Source organism: Nesoenas mayeri, assembly GCF_963082525.1.
Source record: "Nesoenas mayeri genome assembly, chromosome: 2".
In the NCBI taxonomy this organism is placed as follows: Eukaryota; Metazoa; Chordata; class Aves; order Columbiformes; family Columbidae; genus Nesoenas; species Nesoenas mayeri.
The window spans coordinates 41,606,196-41,628,143 of record NC_137543.1 but is presented as its reverse complement, the minus strand read 5'-3'; the positions used below and the strand labels follow the sequence as shown (position 1 = coordinate 41,628,143).

The 21,948-nt window shown below is 41.5% G+C and overlaps 1 protein-coding gene across 1 annotated transcript; it reads right to left on the bottom strand.

Annotated features, from left to right (window-relative positions):
• Positions 1–17,586: 17,586 nt before the first annotated feature.
• On the bottom strand, positions 17,587–18,825 carry MOS (MOS proto-oncogene, serine/threonine kinase; the record flags this gene model as incomplete). Its single annotated transcript, XM_080364130.1, has 1 exon — positions 17,587–18,825. Exon 1 carries the CDS (start codon positions 18,628–18,630, stop codon positions 17,587–17,589), a length of 1,044 nt encoding a protein of 347 aa, XP_080220256.1. The 5' UTR covers positions 18,631–18,825.
• Positions 18,826–21,948: the final 3,123 nt, after the last annotated feature.

The following is a 21,948-nucleotide window of genomic DNA, read 5'->3' as shown; positions in this document are numbered from 1 at the left end:
GTCAATGCCAAATCAAGCGTTTTGCCGAGAGCGTGCCCATTTCTAGTTACATCACTACTTGACAGATCTGTTGAACTGGAGAAACAGATGTTATGTGTTAGGAAATTATGGTCTATAGTAGGGTCACTATGATTTATCTATTTTGGTTTGGGGTTTTGTCCAGTAAGCACAGACATTAGCAAAACTGCTACCACCTTTGGAAGCTTAGTAATTGCTACAGTTGTTCAAAAAAGGTTGCTTGGTGTTTTAATATGAACTTGCTTTCAGGTGTCACACTGCACTAAATATATACATTTTTTTTTTCTTCTACCAAATATTTTATAGGTCTTCATATGGTCCTTAAATCTCATGTAATTGAGTTAAATTTTGTATGCCAGTTACTCCATTGTGATGCTCAATTTTAGATTTGTTTTGCACATAGATCATTTGTACTTGCTCTTTGAAATCTCTGGTTTACTAGTAACTTCGTTGATTGAGGTGCTATATTCTGGTAAAGCAGTTCCAAGAAACATGGATACCGAAGTTGTTACCCTGTTGCTGCTTCATGAAATGCAGCAATGTCTTTTGCCAGTGGAGACTGGTACTTCAAAAATCTGTTTTGATGATAGTTCTGTTTCTCTGGTCTCTTCCTCCTTGCAATAAAAGCAGCATTTGGTTCTAGAGGTTTGTTTTCTGAGCCTTTTAATAACTATCTTAAAAATTTTGAGCTCACTTATGCATAAAGAACCCATGTTCACTCTGTTACCAGGTATTCCAACTACTTCCTGAGGAAGTTTTCCATCTATAAGTGTTTTATATTCATCACTCTTACATGCATGACCTCACACTGATCATGCTGAAATACTTGATTCTCCAGTAATCCAGATGGTTCTCAATCAGCAATCCTCCAATGTTATTTACTTAGAGCTTTTATGAATGTTCTTACTAAACTTTACTTCCAGAAAAAATACTGAATAGTTGGCTACTGAGAACTAATTCCAGTGGGATTCAATTAGAAACATGTCTGACTGATTCCTCATGGATGGCACAGACCTGTAACCTTAGTTTTGATTTACTTACTACGAACTGTATGTGCACAGCTATTGCCAGTTTGTTTGTGTCCTCCTGAACAGATCAATGTACAAATGTGTTATATCAACACTTTTCCTATTGTTTAACAAATGGATGCTGTAACTGCATGAGAAAAAAGTCAATCTGAGAAGACACATTTTCCATACGTTTAAGCTATGTAGTGTAAGTAGAATTTCCTCATTTATTTCTTACTCCTATATCAAGTGGTCATTTTTTTCCCCCTGGGATTAATGCAAGGTTGACATAAAGTTCCTGAATTTCTTCCTTTCTTGCTTTTTTTTTTTGTAATATTGGCACCCCCTCAGCTTTCTTTGAGGCAGGTTTGGTTTTTTTCTGAGCTTCCACAGATTTCTCAAAGCTTATGGAAAATCCACATTAACAGCACACAAGTTTCCTTTGCCAGCTCTTAAAATTCTTGGATGCAAGCGATCTGGAGCTACTTATTTAAAAACCGCCTTCCTTCTGTTCCTGTGTTTAAGGCTTTCATCAGCTATCCTTAGCATTTTCTAATATAAATATGTTGTTTTTCCTTCAAAAATGTTGAACAAAAATCTATCTGTACTTCATGCTGTCTTTTTCATACACTGTAAATAAACATATACCTTCATGCTATTCACATGAGTGAATACCCATTGTAAATACAACTTTTTCCTTACCTTCTGAATATTTTTTTCATTCCTAGCTTCTAATTCATATTTTGGGTTATGCCCATTTTTGTTACGTATTAATTTTAATGGAGGTTTTTCTCCCCAGCTAATGCTAACTTTAGTGATTGTGAGTTTAGATTTATAATACACTGTGGACATATGCTTTTTAGATGAAGATTCCAGGAGCATTTTCCTCGTCACATAATTAAGAAGATAAATGATTAACAAGCAAGATATGCTTTTAACATGACTTAGTAGTCTGTAGCAGAAACAATTTAATACCTAATTTTGTGATTTATTATGCAGAATATTGTTCCACATGCATTTCTGATTTTATTTCATTTCTTATAGATTACTGAGTTAGGTTTTTTTTACCTTCCTTTGACTAGTTTGTCCTTCCGAAACATTCCTGAGTAATGAACTGAGTATTTTGTTACCCATATATTTTCCATTAGCTTATAGTGGAAATTAGATTAAATTTATGCTTCCAAATTAGTAATTCTGCTCCTGTTAATTAAATATGTATGTGCAGGGAGTTAGGTTCTTGTCAGGTTTTTGGTCATGTGCTTGTGCTAAATGAATGGTCACCTGATTCTGTAGCTCCTTAATGCCATTGTGTTTAATCTTGCTAAGTTTTGCCTGCAGTTTGTTTTTTTTTTCCTCGGTGACAGGCTAAATTATACAGTTTTTTATCCAGAAAAGATGTCCCAATATTCTACAGATCTGTTTAGCCTAGGGGTCGATCAACCTTCCATCTTCCTTTGTTCATGTGACAAAAAGGACCTTTGAGGAGATCTCCTGGATGTTCTTGTAGAACTAGAGTGGTTGTAATTCAAAAGTAGATCCTGGTAGGAGTCTGAACTGTCACTCAGCGTCTCCTAAAGCACTGTAGTGATTTCTCAAAGAGAAGGCTTGTGCTGTCTTCTGGTGAATGCTGAGCTCTGAACCACCTTTGGGTGGTTCAAAGGACAGACATATTCCACTGGCTTGTGAACACCGTTTATTCTTTTGGGTAGATATATTCTACTTATTTCACACAAGTGGCCTGTGAATGGTTTTGGCAGGGCTCACATTAGCTTCATCAAATCTGCTTTGTCATTTTTCATAATGATTTTTTGATGTGGGCAGCTCCCTGGGTTCTGCCAGCCTGATGCCTGCACTCTTTGCTTTCAGTGGTGACTAACATATTGCCAAAATATCTTCCTATTTACTTTGAAAATTACTTCCTTCTCCAAGGTCTTTGAAATCTGAACACATTTTTAAAGATTTTGTTTGAACTTCTGATCAGAAAACACTTGTGAGGCAGGATCGTACTTGAGGCTTCTCGGGAAATTGTTAGTAGGTGGTGAAGTTTCTAAGCCAATCAGCAGCAATGCAGTGAAAACTATTTACAAGCATTTTAAGAAAGGCCTCAGCATCTGCTTGGTCTTAATTGTAGGTATCAGCCGATCCGCTTGTGCTAACTCGAAGTTATTCATTTGTGTCATGTCTCAGAACTGTCAAGTTCTTTGCTCAGCAGTTAGGTAGTACCTGTTAATATCTCTGTCCTCTCTAGATTTTGGACATTGGCATTTACTGTGTCTACAGGTGCCTCAGCTATTGAAACTTCCAGAAAACCCACTGGAACTGAATATATCCCTTTTTTAAAGACTAATTTGTATAGTTGGGTGGTTGCTAACTGGCAACTGATGTTCTCTGCAAGCAGCAGGCAGAGCACACAGTGCATGAGCACCAGTTTGCAGATAGAGTTCTCATTGCACCTAGCGTGTTCGTTTTAAATTTTCTAAATTTTCATCCCACTTTTGGCATAAAGATCACATAAAAATGCAGACACAGTCAAAATACTAAGTACTCTTTTTTTTTTTTTTTTTTTTTTTTTTTTAAATTGTGAAGGAAAACATGAACTTGATCTGACCCAGAAAAAGAGCAGTTGTGCTTTGATGGACTCCTTTACTGTTGACAAATGTTGCCACAAATTCTGATCAAGATACTTTTCCAAGTGGGCAACATGAGCTTCATAATTATTATTGCAAGCTCTTTCCTTATAAATGTGTACTTCATGCCTCACAGATAAATACATTTGCCTCCTAATACTGACCTGGTTAGAGCATGATTTCCCAAAAAATTCTCCTTTGTCAGTCTTTGTTGCTTTGTTCTTCTGACACAAATCACAGTGACAAAAAAATACTTAACTGCTAATATGTTACAGCATTTCTAGTGACACTGAATCTGTGGCACATCACTGCAATGTAGCTTTGAATGCTCAGGATTGAGGCAGTATTGTACATCTGGGCTACTTTGGGGAGGATATTTTTTGTATTTGCCCTGCCCTAATTCAATCTTAAGTGTTTTTTTGTTTTGTTGTGTGGGGGGTTTTTTGTTTGTTTTTAATTGATTACCTCACATCCCCCACCATCCACATCACACTTCATGGTAACAGACCTTTCTCTTAGTTTAAAATGGAAACTCTTGTGTATGTTTGGAACTGAATCTTAATTCCAGATGTCCAATGGAGAGAAACTGTTTACAGGTAATCTGTGTAACATTTGATTAATTATGTCTTCTCTTTATCCTGGAACAATGTTGCCTCTCCACTCTGTGCTTTGCAGGTGTGATGCTTCTGCCAAATGTGTAATAATGAAACAACAACTTCTTGCAAAGAATAATTGTGTAACTACGTAGTCTTGACAGCACCAAGGCAGGTTATTGATAATACGTGTAATTTACCAGTAATCAGTGAAATATGCAGTATCAGCAATACAACAGAAATCACAATACTGGATGCTTACAGAGTGTTAATAAGCACCTACAAATTTCTTACATACCCTTCTACAACGAATCCCCCAAATTCTACTTCCACTTACCTATTCACACAGCTGTACATGCGCATCCCCTCTCTTGCAGGAAGCATGGATGAGAAACACACAATCACACTTTTAGCAAGTGCATACTCCCCTATTCCTAAATCCTCACTGGCGCTGTGAACACTGGTGTCTGTGCAGCTAATCCACATGCTGGTGACAACGTTCCCCGCTGGTTCTCACACACAATCCTGCGAGGTGCGTCCCTCCCGATGCGCCTCATCCTGTCGGTCCTCACCCCGGTCTGCACTGGGAACAGGGTGGCAGCTACTGGCTGTGTCCAGTGGGGAGGAAGCTGTCGAGCCTTAGAAGTTGTATCGCCTGCTGCTCTGGTCCTGCTTTCCCAGCCCGAGGTTTCTTCTAACAATCACGAATTCTCATGCTGCTTTTCAAGCTAACTTCTTTTCTCGAAACTCTCTCAGTAATCTAATCCCCTGGTTACTGTTTAATCTGGGTGATCATTGTCTTAAACAAGCTTTGTTATTGTTAGTGTCCTCTTAGCGTTATCAGGTTTTGGGCAAACATCCCCTCAGAACAGGCCGATCTGGGTATTCTGTTCACACTCACTATTTGCACTCACATTCCTACAGTATCATCTGTTGTTATCCAGGCCACATTATCAAGAGGGGGGCATGCAATTCCTGTACAAAAAATCCCCAGTGTCAGTCCAGCGAAAGCAAAACTAGTGGATGCACAAACAACACTGGTATTTTTGCATCCAGTTTTCATTTTGCAAATGAAATCTTCACTTTGGAAGACGGTGTGGGGAAAGGTTAATCAAGTATAAAAATAAATTGCAAACTACAAAAATCTCTGTGATCCAGATTTAGCCACTTGAGGCAGCACCGTTTGGCACGGTTTGTCATGATCTGTTGTACTTTGAAGAAATAGTTCAAGAAGAGTACGATGGTTTTCACATATGTTGAAAAGATGCATCTACTCACATAATATCCACGTGACTTTTTGAACATAGCAAGCTGTTTTACCGAGTTGGAAATGGCTTCCAGCATATGGGTTGGTTTGCTACACTTAGCTCACTGGCTTCTCTGTGGACACTTTGTACTGGGAGTATTTAGGAAGTAGTGGGACATGCTGGTGTGTATGAAGTCTGGCAATACTGTGCTAATGAAAACATTGGTGCCGTCTGTCCTCCTTTTGTCTGCCTCCTGCACAGACTTTGTGGGAAGTGACCAGCAGCAGAGTGTTTTCATGCTCGAATGTCTGTCCTTGAGGAAGAAAATGTTGATTCATTTTACAGCAGTTATGTTTACTAGTACATGTAGTCCACATGTATTTTTGCCCATGACCCTCTATCTACTGTTGTAGAGCCCAGTTTATGAAGTTACTGATCACATTTTTTTTCTTCCAAAAAACAGTTTAATCTAATCTAATTCTTTGGCGAGACAGAGTAGGAGGGAATTGTTTCACGGTGCTTGTGCTGCCCCTCTATCATGGAGCAAGGATAATTTCAGGAATGATCCTGACCTCACACTGCCTTACGACTAGAGGAAAACCTTCTCTTGATATAGAACGCATCACTGCATTACGTATTTTTTTCCTGAGGTTTTTCTTGTCCTTTTAAGATTAGTTTCCTCCTTGCTATATTCTTGATCCAAATGGTTTTCAGATGATGAACATTTGCAAGCACAAAACCCAGCAAATGTTTGCCATAGATGATGATGAGATTTAAAGCAGGGGAGAATCAGCATCTTGATGGTATAGGACTACTACAGCAGGATATTAGTTGCATCTCACTATTTTACTTGCAAAGAGATGCCCTTCCCAACCCTGGAGTCTGTGCAGGAAGACTGCAGCCAATTCAGTAACGCTTCTCCTGTTGTGACCTGACCCTGTGTGAACTAGCCAAGTTAAATTACTCAAAACCTGACAGGAACAGGAATAATAGCATAAAACGTAGGACCTGGAACTAAAGGAGATACTGTAGTGTTAAAGATGTGCTTTAGAAACAGGAATTATTAGCCACTGAGGAAATCGTCACACTGTGATTGTTCAGAACAGCTGGTCAGATCTACAACGTAACATGAAAGTGATCCAAGAGGCATCAAATATTAAGAAGTTTTGGTTTCAAAGGGCTTGCTGACTTCTCCATAAAGCTCATGTGGCAAAGCAGCAGCTGCAGCCTACTACATAGAAATTATGAGGTTGCAGTAGGGGGTCAGGAACAACAACCGCAGAGTCTGTAATGTCATTTCATAAGAGACCCAGCAGTTCTGTTTAAGAGAACAACTTACAGGAGAGGAAAGCAAGTCTGTTAATTTTGTCTTTCACCTAAACAAATGGCAAAAGTTCCTGCTTCTCTTGTAATGAAAACAGGGCTTGTATATGTCCTTTCACACCAGTGTATAAAAACATCATTGTTAGAAATATGTAATAAGGTTTGGTTAGTCTCACAGAAAATATAAAATAGAAAAGTCTTTCTTCTCCCCTGCAACGATCACTTAAATGTAAGAGCGACTCTATGTAGATGCATACGATCGCGCCTCCAACATTCCTACCTCTGTGCACAGTGAAAACCCTTAACAACAGGTTTTCCAGACACAGACCAAGAGGAGCAGTATTGTCTACTGGTTTAAAACTAAGGAAAATATAGAATTAGTGCTTAAGAGGGTTGTGGTCAAGCACTCCATTTTTATGCAAATAAAATTAATTATTGTGGTATACATAGAAGGTGGTTTTGAGTAGGGTAGCCATGTGACCTGAAAACATTTCAAGAAATATCAACACTTGTAATTTTTCAGCACTATCATTCATGCTTTTAAGTACAAAATAATCTTGCAATAATTATGATGGTTGGAAAACGTTTCTGAGAGCACCCGGCCGGTACTTTGTTCTGTCAATGGGTTCCTTCCCCCTCCCTTGCAGAGGGTGTATTAACATTTCCTTTTTGGGAGTCCCCGACATGTTCAGAGGAAGAACTGCTTGCTGCTCATACACTCTCGTGAAATGTTCCTGGTGTGAGGTAGAGCCAATCTCTGTTCTGGCAGCTGCAAATCCTAATGCTAATACCTGGAGATCGATTCTCCTCTTTCCTGAAAACAAAAACAAAACAAACCCCTACACAAAAAAAACCCCACAAACAAACAAACAAACAACCTTTGACTTAGAAAACCAAGCTTTTAATTCAAATCTCTATATAAAGGAACATGTTTGTTTGTTTGTTTGTTTCCAACGAAGAATCCTCCATTACTTGTGTACTAGTATTCATTGCTAAATAATTTGTGTTATTAAAGTATAGCACTAACTAATCATAATTAGCACATAGCACAATCATCAATAAAAGAAAGAAAAGTCCCCACAGACACTTCGGGGGTTGGTAATGGTTCAAAGAGCATTTTAAATGAACCAGCCAGGACAGTTGGATTTTTAGGAGGCTGGGGGCAGGTGGGAGGTGAAGTTGACACCTCTTTGAAGTAAACCAGAGACTAATACAACCTGGTGGTGATGGGTAAGCACCTTGAAGGGAATCGATGGCCTCATCCAATTTCAGGCACTAGTTCAAGACCTTTAGTTTAAGTTGTAAGGAGTCCTGACAGACCAGCAGGCAGGTTGCTCTAGCACGCAAGACAGAAACGCATGTGTCAGCATAAACTGATTTTTCAATGAGACCTTCACTGACTGAATAGCTTTGATTTTGGGGGTGTCTCCCCTCTCCCTGTTTCTGGCTTGTCTCATTGCTTCCTCCAGCCACCTCCCTTGTCTCTCTGTGAAAATGGTTCTTTCTTACCACCCTTGCTAAGATTTTGTCAGGTAGGGCTAATTTTTATGGTTCGGACACTATTTCAAATGCTGTTTGTGATTCAATACACAACTTTTAAAATGAACTATGCAAGCATGGTAATATTCAAAGCAGAAAAATAATTTTCAAAAATTAAATAAATTTATTTCCTCTGAAAGTCAGCCATTGACAGGAATTATTAATTTGATTTTAAGAACATCCTTTTTCTTTCCTTTAAATTAGAAAACACCTAACAGTAATCATTTCATTCCCTAAAGCTATACAAGGATTGACAACTTTAAGTGAGGTCTGGAGAAGTTATGTCCCTTTATATACAAAGAAAAAGTTGGATGACATTCATCTACTGGCATGTCAATGCAATGATATGATCCTTCAAAAGCTTTGTGTGTGGCTTTTCTGTTACCTGCAAGCCATTTTAATGGAACTGTTAGACAAGAGAAAAAAAAGGATGTCTTTCTAAACTTACTGAATTACATAGTATGCACTATTAACTACTATTTAAAGAAATCCAGCCTCCCCAGTGTATAATTTTTCACATTTGCACTCATTTTTTTTAGTATCTCTGTTCAGGTGTAACTTGCCATACTTGTCTCTGGGACCAGTTTCACATGTGCCATATCTGAATCAAAACTCTTTCTCTGTTCTTGAAATAAGTGGTTGAGAAAAATAAATGGCTTGAAAATAAAACTGGTTTTCCTTCCGCCCTTTTAGGGGGAGCAACTTAAAAAGAGCTGAACATTTACGTTTCCAGTTTGCAGCCTACTTTGCGCTTTGTATCCTGGCACATGTGCAGTAGAATATTTATGAAGTTATTATTTTCCCTGTTATCCCAGGTGCCCTGCAAAGGCGAATGCAATCACCTCCCTGCTCTGCTGAGCACTCCAGCTGTTGCATTCCAGGCTGGGCACAGAGCAAGACTGAACCTTGTGCTCCAAGTCCACTGGTGGATGGTGCCCCTGCTATCGAATTGTCCTGTGGCATCCTTTGCTGATGGCAGACTGGGAGAGGCGCCAGTAGACCAATTTTGTTCCATTTGCCTTCTTTAACTGGTTTTAAGGCTTTCCATTTGACAGGCAGAGAAATATTTAGCAGCTGGGTTAACTGAAGCATAGAAAGAGGCTCTTTGAGCACTCCATTAAGGTATTTGTAGCAGATAAATGGCTAAAATAAAGTATAAGTACAGTGCTCAAAGTATAGTTAATTTTTAAAATAACCATTCATTTTTTACCCCTATTCTCATCTCTGGTTTAGTGGATGAATCTATAAACATAGATGCTAATGCTGCAAAAGATCATATATAAGTCAAATACTAAGCATCCACTTAAGTCCCATTGAATTTAGAAATATTTGTGGTATATTCAGTGAAACATTTTTTTGTTTTGTTTTCTTTGCTGCAGATATATGTTACCACACAACACAGCAGCAACCCACGCATCTTCACACTCCTGTCTTCATGCTTCCCATCCTGCCTTCTATATTAAGGATGTGCCCAGCTCCAAGTTATATGGTATTTTTATCATTTGAAGATAGTGGTGTTACCTCTTTCTTTCTGGGTCGAGATAAAGCATGACACTGGAGGAAAAAGAAAATGTAAGCACAGAAGAAGCCTCCAAGGCAAGAGAAGCAAACAATAGAACAAGCCACGAGTAGAGTTCCTTGTTGATGGGAAGCCAGAGACTGTCAAAGAGAAACAGATAAATGTTCCCTGATTAATTATCAAATATGTTTATACTGTAATACTCCCACATCTCTCACACCCAAAGAGAGGAGCATCAGAATTGTAGCTTATGCTTACTTTTAAAAAAACTGATTATGAAATATCTGTTGATATTTCTATTTGAGAACCAAAGACACTAAACCTTCAGTAAAAGCTGTAGCAAGTGTAATACAGGCTGATAAAATCATGCTTCCATGCTTTTTCTTTTCCTTCTTTCTAATTCTTTCTGGAAACTGTTTATTACAATTGCACACTGCCCATGCTTCTAGCCATCTCTTCTTGTCTGTAATCACTTGACTGCTAAAGTAATTATTGCACTTCACAGACTTCAAGAAAGCATGTGGAAGTTGGTTTTCATTGTGAAGAAAAGCATGAAATATTTAATTTTGACCTAAAGCCATTTCAGCACTAACTAGTATTGTCTCTTATTTGGGCACTCAGTCTGAATTAGATAAAATTACGTAAAATCTCTTTTTTAACTGCATCCTGTCAAGTTTTGCACATGTGCCCATTTGAGGGAAAAGAGGAGATGTGGGGGAGGTTGGGGGTGGTGGATGCCATTAGTTGTAAAAAAACCCCAAAAAACGACCAGCATTAGAACTTTTAATTCATACTTTCCCTTAGTAGATAACGGTATCTATATGAGTAAGGAAGCACAAAATATAACACTCTAATGTGGTTAATATGTCCACAGCTACTGCTGCTGCTGACTAGACATGAGAATGCAAGCACTTTACAGTAGCTTTTTTTATACGTACTTTCTGAAACCAGTGAATGCAGCCAGATTTGGTAGTTAGGCACTGGGAGATTGAGGAGAACTAGCTCAAGTTTCCATGCAGGCTGTGGTTACCCCAGACTGCTGTGAGGCAGGAGATAACCCACCTGGTTTTGAATAGTTAGTGCTGCAGGGCTGGAGGTTGGAAAGGCAGCTTGTGCTACTTCTGAACAGAGAATATAAAATATACCCAAGAAAACCAGCTCATCTTGATAAAATGGCCACTGTGACATGGTGTCCCAGGATCCCAGAAATGGCACTTAAGTTGCTGCTACTAAAACCAAAAACAAACAAAACCAAACAAAAACAACAACAACCAACACCTCCCAAAATCCCACCGAAGAACAACAAACCAAAAAATCCCAACCCAAACCTGAATACAAGAACAATTTCATTTCCAAGGAAAATAATTATCTCAAGCTGTGGAGCTTGGTTGATGGTAAGACATGAGAGATCTGACATTTACCATTTGGCACAAACGAGGCTTTGTTCCTTCCTAAGAGTGCAGCTGAGATGCAGGGTCACTCTTATCTGAGGAGGTCCAGCCTGTTCTTAGCATCAGATAACTCATGCCCTGAATAGAGCACACCTGGCTGGCGGAGGGCCGAAGGGCACAGCCCAAAGAAATATTATAGTACCACCATGGCCAGACTGGCACTGATGCTGCATCATCTGAATCTGTGCAATACTGGATCCTATACTTCTGAATTTGCTAGACCCTATAGAGCCAACTAGGACATGAATCTAGTCCAGCCTTTCAAACTCACTATGCTTTTATATACACTCTGCCAAGGCATTTAGTCCCCAGAAAGAAACAGTGATGTTGCTTTTCATATTTGGTTGGCTGAATGATTGGGGCAGCCATACAAAGGATCCTTGGCACTGGCTTCACAAGTGTTTCATGCTCAGAAAGCATAGTAAGATGTCAGTAAACTACAATTACCTGGCTGTAGCACTTTATCCAGGCCTTCAATAAATTTTCTGTTTAGTTTGATCAAGCTTCTGAGGATCAGTTCCAGGAATGAAGAGAATAAATAAACAAGGTACAAGTGGCCCTTAAAGTTTATCCTGATTTATAACCATGTCTTGCTACCTGTGCTGCATACATATATATGAAGAAGAAGTTCTAAAGAACAAAATGATCTTCTAGAATGACCTAGGGAAACATTTGGATGAACAGAATCCCTTAAGAGTTGTAACACAATTGTCTGCAACTGCTCTGTTGCCATCATGTGCCTTCTGCTAATATTTTATACGAAGGTATGCAAGTGTGACAGTTAAAGAGCAATGTGCAGCTATACTCATTAGCTTTTATTAGCTTGAGAAGCAAGAAGGCATCTTTTAAAAACCTGAAGCCATGTCCAGATGAAGAAAATGGAAAGGATGAAACTCTGGTGGATTAAATATAAAAATAGATGGGAAAAAAACAACCAACCAACACAACAGCAAAACCAAAACAACTTCAAGGAACTAACATAAAACTCATAATTTATTATTTTCAGGATATCAAGAACAAGAATTCTGTCAAGCCTCACTGGTAGATCTACCGATGACAGGTTTTTAAGAGAAAAACAAAACAAAACAGCCCTAATCATTGAAACCTGATTCCCCCAAGGCAACAAAGCCATTGCATGGACTCAAAGTGTGTTCTTTGCATATGTGTTGTCCCTGGAGGAAACACAAAATAGGCTCATGCTAGAAACATTTTTGCAGGAGAACTCAGGAGCTCCCTGAAATTCAAGCATCTATAAATGTTATCATAGTTGCAGAACTTCTGTGGTTGGAAAGAACCTCTGGAGATTGTCCAGTCCAACCCCCTGCTCAGAGCAGGGTTAACTAGAGCAGGTTGCTCAGTACCATGTCCAGCTGGGTTCTGAATATCTTCAAGGATGAAGACTCCACAATCTCTCCAGGGAACTTGTTCCAGTGTTTGACTATCCTCACAACAAGAAATGTTTTATCTTGCATTACATCTTGTCATTGGGCACCACTGAGAAGAGACTGGCTACATCTTTATCGCTTCCCATCAGTATTTATACACACTGGTAAGAGCCCCTGGAATTTTCTATTTCCAAGCTGAACAATCCTATCTCTCAGCCTTTCTTCATATGAAGAGGTTCCAGTTCCCTCATCAACTTAATGGTCCATCACTGTGCTCCTGGTCTGGTACATCCCTTTCTTGTTCCAGCAGAGTCCAAGCTGGCCCCAGAGTTCCAGATGTGTCTCACCGGGCTGAGTGAGCAGAGGGGAATCATCTCTTCTGGCAAGGATCTGGAAGAGCACACCACCCTTTGCCATGCCCCCCCGGATGCTGTTGGCCTTTTTTGCCACAAGGGTGCATTGCTGGCTCATGTTCAACTCGGGTCTACCAGGATCTCCATGTCCTTTCCTGCCAAGCTGCTTTCCAGCCCACCGGCCCCCAGCCTGTACCGGTGCATGGGTTATCCTCCACCAGGAGCAGAACTTTGTAGTTCCCTATGTTGACTCCCATCGGCAGATTCTTCCAGCTTGTTGAGGTCCCTACCAGCACAACCATCTGAGGTCCTGATCCTTCCATACAATTCAGTATCATCTGCAAACTTGCTAAGGGTCCACTCTGTCCTATCACCCAGGCCATTAATTAAGATATTAACCTGTACTGGGCCCAGTTTCAGTCTCTGGGGTACACCACTAGTGACTGGTCTTCTGTTGGACTTCATGCCACTGATCACAAACCTTTGAGCCCAGCAGCTAAGCTAGTTTCTGTTTTCCACTATCTAGCTTGTGTTTCCTTCATTTCCCTATGAGGATGTAATGGGAAACAGAGCCAAATCCTCAATAAGGTCAAGATAAGTAACAGCCACTGCTGTCCCCTCATCCAGCAGCCAGTCATTTCATTGCAGAAGGCTACCAGGTCGGTCAAGTATGATTTCCTCTTCATAAATCCATGCTGACTACTCCAAGTCACCTACTTGTCTTTCATATGTTTGGCAATGATTTCCAGAATTTTTTGTCTAACTGGCTTGTAGTTTTCCAGATCTTCCTTTTTGGCCACCTTGCAGATAGGAGTTAGATTTGCTCTGCTCCAGTCCTCAGGAATCTTTCCTGACCACCGTGACCTTTCAAAGACAATCAAGAGTGACCTCACAATGACATCAGCAAGCTCCATCAGCATTTGTGAGTGCATCCCGTCAGGATCCATGAACTTGCCTGTGTCTTGTTTGTTTGAATGTTCCCTAACCTGCCTAGAGGCTTGGAGCATCTTTCTTATGAGGAGAGCTGGTTCTGTTCAGCCTGGAGAAGAGAAGGCTGACAGGGGATCTTATCAGTTTTTGTAAATATCTCAAGGGTGCGTGTCAAGAGGGTGGGACCAGACTCTTTTCAGTGGTGCCCAAAGATAGGATGAGGGGCAATGGGCACAGCCTGAAGCACAGGAGGTTCCATCTGAATATGAGGAGAAACTTCTTTACCTTGAGGGTAGCAGAGCACTGGAACAGTCTGCCCAGAGAGGTTGTGGAGTCTCCTTCTCTGGAGACATTCAAAACCCACCTGGACACATTCTTGTGCGATCTGCTCTGGTGAACCTGCTTTAGCAACTGGGTTGGATGAGACAATCTCCAGAGGTCCCTTCCATCCCCAACCATTCTGTGATCCTTCTCTTCCAATAGCAACTCTTCCTTGCTCCAGAATTCCCCTTGGTGTCTCTTGCATGTTTATTTTTTAGAGTTTCATCAGGAGCTGTTTATCCTTGGAGGCATCTGCCACCTCCGCTCAATTTCCTACTCATTGAGACAGATAAATCTTAAGCTTGACAAAGGCAATCCATGAAAAGCAACCAGGTGTCCTGGGCCTCTTTTCTGTAGAGGACCATATTTCATGGAAGTCTTTAAGAAATAACTTAATGATATGATTTTTGGCTGTACAAGATACATTAGCAAATACTATATTAAAGGAATTAACAAACACAGAGATATATTATTTCTTTAGAAGGAGCAAATATTGCTTTGGCTGGAAGGAGTTGTACTTCACAGTTGTGTTGCAGTGTATTGGAATCCATTAGGAGCACCAACAGCATGTGGATAAGGAGCTGGTTGATATGTTTCCCTTGGGTTTCCAAAGGCATCTGAAAAATCCTTCATTGTGAACTTTTAAAAGGTACTAAGCAGCTATATTTAAGCGAGAAAATCCTGGGCTGGGTAGTCAAGAAGCAGGAACAGAGGATAAAAGCAAAGAGGGAGTTCTCTCAACTAGGGGAAGCACCCAGTGATGTTTCCCTGGGTTCTGTGCTGCTCAGCACATCCATAAGCAACATGCAAGAGGGTGAGCCATAAAATAAACAACTTTGCTGCTGGTGGAGTGATTTAGGACAGTGAGTGAAATGGCCAGCTACAAACCCACAGAATGAAATTCAAGGTAAATTGATGTAAAGTTGAGGGAAACAGGCAAAATAATCCTTATATTGTAAGACGATGGATTCTGAGCTATCAGGCCCAAGATGCTTCTTGATTAGTATTAACTCAATGCTCATTAACAATCAAAAAGCAGCAAAGCAAATCTTAGAAAGTTACATAAAAACAGAGAACATCATTGTGACAGCTGACTATGATGTGCCTATATCTTGGGTCCTGTGCAGAGTTCTCATTCTCATTCTCATCCAGTAAAACTGACAGAGACATCTGCAGAGCTGATTATGCTTCAAGAGGAGGTGTTGGCCATGCAGTATTTTTCTGTCTAGTATAACAGAGAATTTGAAGGGTGCTCGATTTTTCACAAAGACTCAAGCAGCACTTATTGATGCTAAAGTACCATTAAGCACAAGATATCAACTTTCCAGCAGTTTAAGCAACAGCTACCTAGATTGGCAAAATAAATACAACACAGAAACATCTAGGAACTACTAACAAACTTTGATTCCATTTTTTATTATATTATTTTGAAGAGTAGAGAAACAGTTTTATGTAAGGCTTGATGTTAAGGTGAGGCATGCCAATGGCTTTAATCCAACATTTTATCTTGCATGTCCTCAGATAATAATTGTAAAAGGTAATGACTTACAACTTTCATAAGTTATTTCTTGTTTATTAAAAGAAGTTATGCAACATGAAAAATGGAAGCTCTGATCCTATAACATAATCATTTTAACAGAAGAAACACAGGAAATCTATTTCAGTATTTACCTTAGGTTTTTTGATTCCAGACAGCATTTCTTTGTTCCACTTAAGAGGGACAGAAGAGCAAGAAATAGTTAAGCTTAGATATGCTTTATAAACCATTAATTTCAATGACCAACACAAATACCATAAAGACCTACAGAATCATCTCAAATTCACATAGTTGCTCATTTCTAGGATTTCACGGAGCTACAAAAAGATATGGGTCAGAAATCAGGAAATTGGCTCAATTCCTTTGGGATTTTTTTTTTTTTTTCCAGAATGGAAACAAGAGGGAGGAAGGGGAAAGAAGAAAAACAATCTAACTGGAACATCACTCTTTCTCCCATCTTAAAAAGAAGCAGGGTCTTTGAGCAGAATGACAATATCAGCTACAGCAGTCGGATCTTCGGAGATCCAGATAAGGGTTGAGATTGACAGATCTATAATTATCAGTTCTGATAAACAGGGGACCAGCGCTCTTTGTCTTTAGCGTTGCCTACAGCAGCTGCTCACCCAGACATCTTACAGCCCAATTAGGAAATACAGTAGATAAGACAGAAGCAGCACAGAGGATAGTTCAACAGTGTATGCTTTGAGCATCTGCAGAGTATCATTATTATTGCTTCAAGCAATCTTCCTCTTCAGTACTTCCAGTATCTTGTCTAATACTGACCCATGCATTACAAAGGGCAAATACCGTCCCCCGCCCCACCTTACCCTGATTTATGAGGCGTTTCTATCTATACATCCTCTCTCCATGTTTTTACCTTTTTTTAAAAACAAAAACAAAAACAAAACACACACAAAAAAACCCCAAAAACTCCTCTGGTACCTCAAAAACCTGGGTACTTGTCACTCCACACAAGACGTGCTTATAATATTTCAGATACTAAAGTTTACAATACGGCAACTAGCAAGTTGCCACACACCTAGCAGCATGGGAGTTGAACAAAAGCACAAGTTGTTAATGTATCTTCCTACTCTTAATAGCCTCAGACTGACAAAAAGACTCCTCCTTTCAATTGAGATTGGGCAGTCGACATTTTCCATTTCAGAAACAGCATACTTCCCCAAATTAAGTACATCTAAGAACAAGGAAAAAACCCCACCGACACACTATTTTTCTGCATTCGTTAATTTGTGATGCATACTCATTCCTTGGTAAATGAAGAGGAAAAGCTCAAATTCACAAACCTAGCTAGTGTAAAGAACTACTCGTATATGAACATTTTAGAAATATCAAAAGGTATTATGTACAAAGAACCTTCCAAAAGCCACCTTTTTTGTACTTATTTAAAAACAAGTGTTTTTATCCACATCACATTCCCCCTGTTTCTCTCTGAGCAAAGCAGCACACAACAGCTAAACCAAAGAAAGTCCTATTTGCCAACATCTTGATCCTTGCCTCTACCCCCTCCCACAGTAAAACCCCACACTTTAGTTAAACCTCTTTCTTTATTTATAACCTTCTTATAACAAAGCCTTTTCCTTTTTTTAAAATTATGGAAAAAAAAAAAATCAACAAAGCCTTTTGATTACATAGGAGGTAGATTAGTTATGTTTGGAGGAAAAATGGAGGTAAAGGAAAGTCGACAGTAAAAGAAGGGGTAAGAGTCCCGAGTGTTCCTAGGGGCTGCCCCGGAGGGCTCTGATGCTGGGGAGCAGCTGGGCTGCACCAGGGCGCTCCTCTGCATTTGCCTTCCAGCAGCAGCTGATGATGCTCTGGAGTCTCTGTCCCACTGGCGACTCGTGGAAAACAGCAGCAGCTAGCGAAGGTCGTAAGTTATAGGCGACCACAGCATAGAGTACATACTGCCGCTCACCCAGGTAGGGCTGATCTTGCATGACCATTTGCCAAAGGGTGATAGCAAAGGAGTAGATGTCGGCTTTGGCAGTGACCCCCTCTCCCTTGAGGAGCTCAGGGGCACGGTGTGTGTATGTGCCCCCTTGCTGGCAAACGTGGGGACTCTGGGACAAGCCCTCCTCCAGTTTCTGGGAGCACCCAAAGTCTCCGATCTTGCACACTCCCTGCTCGGTGATGAAGATGTTTGCAGGCTTCAGGTCCAAGTGCACAATGCCCTGCGAGTGAAGAAAGGCTAAGCCAGTCATAACATCACAAGAATAGCACACAGCCTCTCGCATGCTCAGGGCCTTCCTTCCACATCCTCCTTCATCATCCTGTTTCCACGCATCGCCAGTGCCATAAATCACATGGTGCAGAGTGATGTTGCCCACGTACTCCATGATGATGGTGCCCAGGCTGTTCTGGCTGGCCGGGGCGCAGGTGCTGGCAGCCACCACACGTACCACATTCTCGTGCTGTAGCCGAGCGACGTTCAGCTCAGCCCAAAAGCTCTGTCGTGATGCCAGCCGGTTTTTGCTGCTCTTCTTCACCTGCTTCACAGCCACGGTTACACCGTGGTAGGTGGCTTTGTAGACAGAACCGAAGCCCCCAGAGCCCAGCGGCTGCAGGAGACAGACCTGGTCCCAGTCAATGGAGCACCAGGCCAGGCGTGGAGGCAAGCGGCGGGTCCTGGCTGAAAGAGTTTCCCCCAAGAAATGTTTGCTGTCTTTGCCAGGGATAACTAAGGGGCTGCTGCAGGGTCGCAAATCTGTGGATGGGGAAAACTCGAAAGGAAGAAAACAATTCAGAGGAAGAGGTGATGGCATAATAAGATGGGGAAAAAAAAAAAATGAAAGGCAGCTACTAAGACAGAAGACCAGAAAGTTTCCCTGACAGAAAGGATGCCATAGTGGCTTCCAAAGCCTTTTATCCTTTCTTCACCATTCTCCCTCCCACACCCAAATGAACTGCATCTGTCACAAGTAGCTGAATCCAACCAGGCTCACCTGGAAACATTCTTCTCCAACCCTGAAGCAAATCTCTAGAAAGTCAAGGCAAACAGATTTAAAGCTAAAAAAAGTTAACTCATATGTATTTCACATAATTTCTCATCTTAAGATAAAATAAAGATGTTCTGCCCATTAATTGCCTCTAGCAAAATGCCCCAGGAGTAAATAAAGCAGTGATTGGCAAATGCATTTCATCACGGCTCCAGGCAGGAATGATCATCATCAGATTTGTTAAACAGCTCAAAGTCATTGTCAGAGAAAGCAGCTGAAGAGGTGAGTGCTAGCATTTGATGAGCCCATGGTAGGCATAATTAAATATAAAAGTGTGTTTGTAGGGACCTGCCACTTAAACATGACTGGCACAAGGGGACTGGTTTGGTTGCTCATTTCTGCCCATGCAGGACAGCAAGCTTAATAGCAGCATAAAGACAAATGATTGCTCTGTATCATCCTTTGTATGTAACAACTGGAATTACAGATAAAGATTTTATCATCTTCCCATCATACCCCATGCAGTTACTACAGGTTTGTCTTTTATTTCTGGATTCTCTTTTGTAGGCTTATTGCAAAATTTATGGAGCTGTTCTGGCAGAAAGCAACATAATTTTGCCTTGGTGGTCCTTGTGTTTTTTCAGAGAGGCTTTTGCTCTTTTGACTTTACTTTCACATACCCACAGTGCCCATGCTAACTGCATCAGTGTTGGGTCCCTGCTGTGTTAACCATGCTTGAGAGCACCCTTACGGGACCTACGCAGCTAAGTGCTTTTGAATATTCCACTAGGGATCTTTCTGTACATGTTGGAAAGCTTGGGCCCCATTTTCCACCTCCTCACCCTTCAGAACCTTCCTCTCGATGTCAGCTTTGCCAACACGGATCCTGCCACAGGACTTCAGAGACTGGCAGTGCCTGTTTCTTCAGAGTTTACCTCTGGGCAGCACTGGCTCCGCAGGCAGTTCCTGCAGAGTTTTCCTTGTGTTCCCTTTGTTTTGCTGCTCTGGATGAGGAAGATGCAGTGCAGACGTGCTGAGGGAGGTTTCAGGGGTGCCTAGAATGTGTGCAAGCAGAACTGGAGTGGTCTCCACCTTGAGAAGGGTTTGATTGTTCACCTGAACAGACAACCCAAATGTCCCAAAGGCATCTTCTGACCCTACTGGAACACTAGATCAGCTCAGTCAGAGGGTTTCAGGCAGCACTCTGTAGCAAATCAGCAATGGGCATCTTCCAAGGCACTGAGGCTTAGGATGATCAGGAGAAATTTGCCATTGCAATTCAGAGGGAAGCAAACTTGGACCAGAGGTGAATGAGAACGGGCAATTAGGGTTATCACCTCTCAGTGTGAAACAGATAGGCTGGGGAAGAACTGGGTAAATAGGTGCTAATATGCACTGTAGGAGCTGTTAACAAGTGAGAGTGTGAAGAGTCAGGGATGCCAGAGGACCTCTCAGTGGCCCTGCGTGGGACAGGCCCTGCAGATGCCTGGCAACACAGGCTCTTCTTTCCTCCCTGCTCCCAGGAGGGACTCTGAGAGTACAAGAGGCCCTTGGACTCCTCTGGTGCCATTGCAGAAGTGGGGCAGGTGGTACCCAGCTGCCATCCCCTCCTGCGGACAAGCTGCCTGGCCTGGGCGCTCCTGCCACGTCAGGCTCCAAAGGGATGCTTTGGGGGTGGCAGGAGGACCAAAGGAGCTCTAGTGTAGTTTTAAATAGGCAGTGAAGTAAACCATGGAGATAACAGGTATTTTACACTCCTTTTGTGAGCAGTGGTGTGATTTTTGTGCTTCTATGAAAAGTCTTCGCTTCTGATCTTTGCAGGGAATGTCTCCTGGGCAGGCAAGGTGTGATGGAAATGAAAAGCTGTGGTAAGCAGATAAATCTATACTGGAGAGAGAAGTAATTTTTTGTTACTATTTTCTGAGTGCTGCTAGGGCTCCACTTCTTGCAAGAACTTCTGTGCCATACAGTATACAAAAGCAGCAGAGAGACATCCCTGCTATGAATTCTCCAAGAACTTTGGCCTTCTCATGGGAGAAGCATACTTATCACAACCCATTTTCAGGAGGTTAAGGTGGCAGAGAGGGTTCAAAGGGAAAGCTGGTTGTGGGAAAGGAGCAGGTAGAAGGATGCATGGATGAAGGGGCTGAGCGTGGACCTGTTAAACTCACAACTACAGGAGTGTATCTGGAGATTGTGAATGCTACAGAACACAGCAGTAAAATCTATGTTCATAAAGCAGAGGGTTAGGATTAGGGCTGTTCCCAAATTTCTTTGGTTGAAGTCTCATTTGGAAGGATAGAGCAGACCTTTCATATTACTTTTGTCAAAATCCCTGTCATCTCCACTCCTTCCAGCTGTCCCTTTTCTGGCAATTTTTTCTGTTAGACACCTTGCTGTTTTGCCCCTGTCACGGCAGGCAGGTTGTGTGTTTCTTGGGGAATACACTGAATTTTTGAACAGGCAGAAGGGTGTATTTGGGGATCTAAACAGCCTTCATGTAACTTACTGTCCTGTCTCAAGCTGACTGCTGAGGACTGGATCGGGGGACATCCAGTGTCTTTCAGTGTGAACACAACCAAAGCAGATTTCAAAGCAAGCGGGCTTTTATTTTTAATACATGTTATTTTCCCGTAACCCACTGATGACTTGACCCAGCGACTTCCCGCGAGGTACAACCGCTGTAGGACACCCTTGCCACACTTTACAGCCCTGCTCAGCTCCAGCACTGCCACAGGCTGGAGGAGAGGGTCACAGCATGGTGTGGGGAGCAGGGATGCTGGGGATGAGCTGCCTCTTCCCTCCCAGCCACCCTTCCCCAGGGGAATGAACCCACAGCAGCCTCCAAGCACACTGTTCCATTTCACTGTTCCGTTTCACTGCTATTTCCACCAGGAAAAAGGAAGCTGTATGAAGCAGAAGTCACCAGCAGAGAATGCAACAGGAACTTACAAGAGGGAAACACACAGCCTGTGTCCCAAGGGCTGCAATATGTCATAGCTATGCAACAGGTCACAGCTACCATAACCTGCAGCAGTGATGGTTTTGTTCCAGGTTTGTGTGTCTTATTTCTGCAAGTAAAACATGCCTCTGCATCCGATGCTGCAACAGCTGCCTGACCTAATCTGTGCTTCCAGCTGAGAA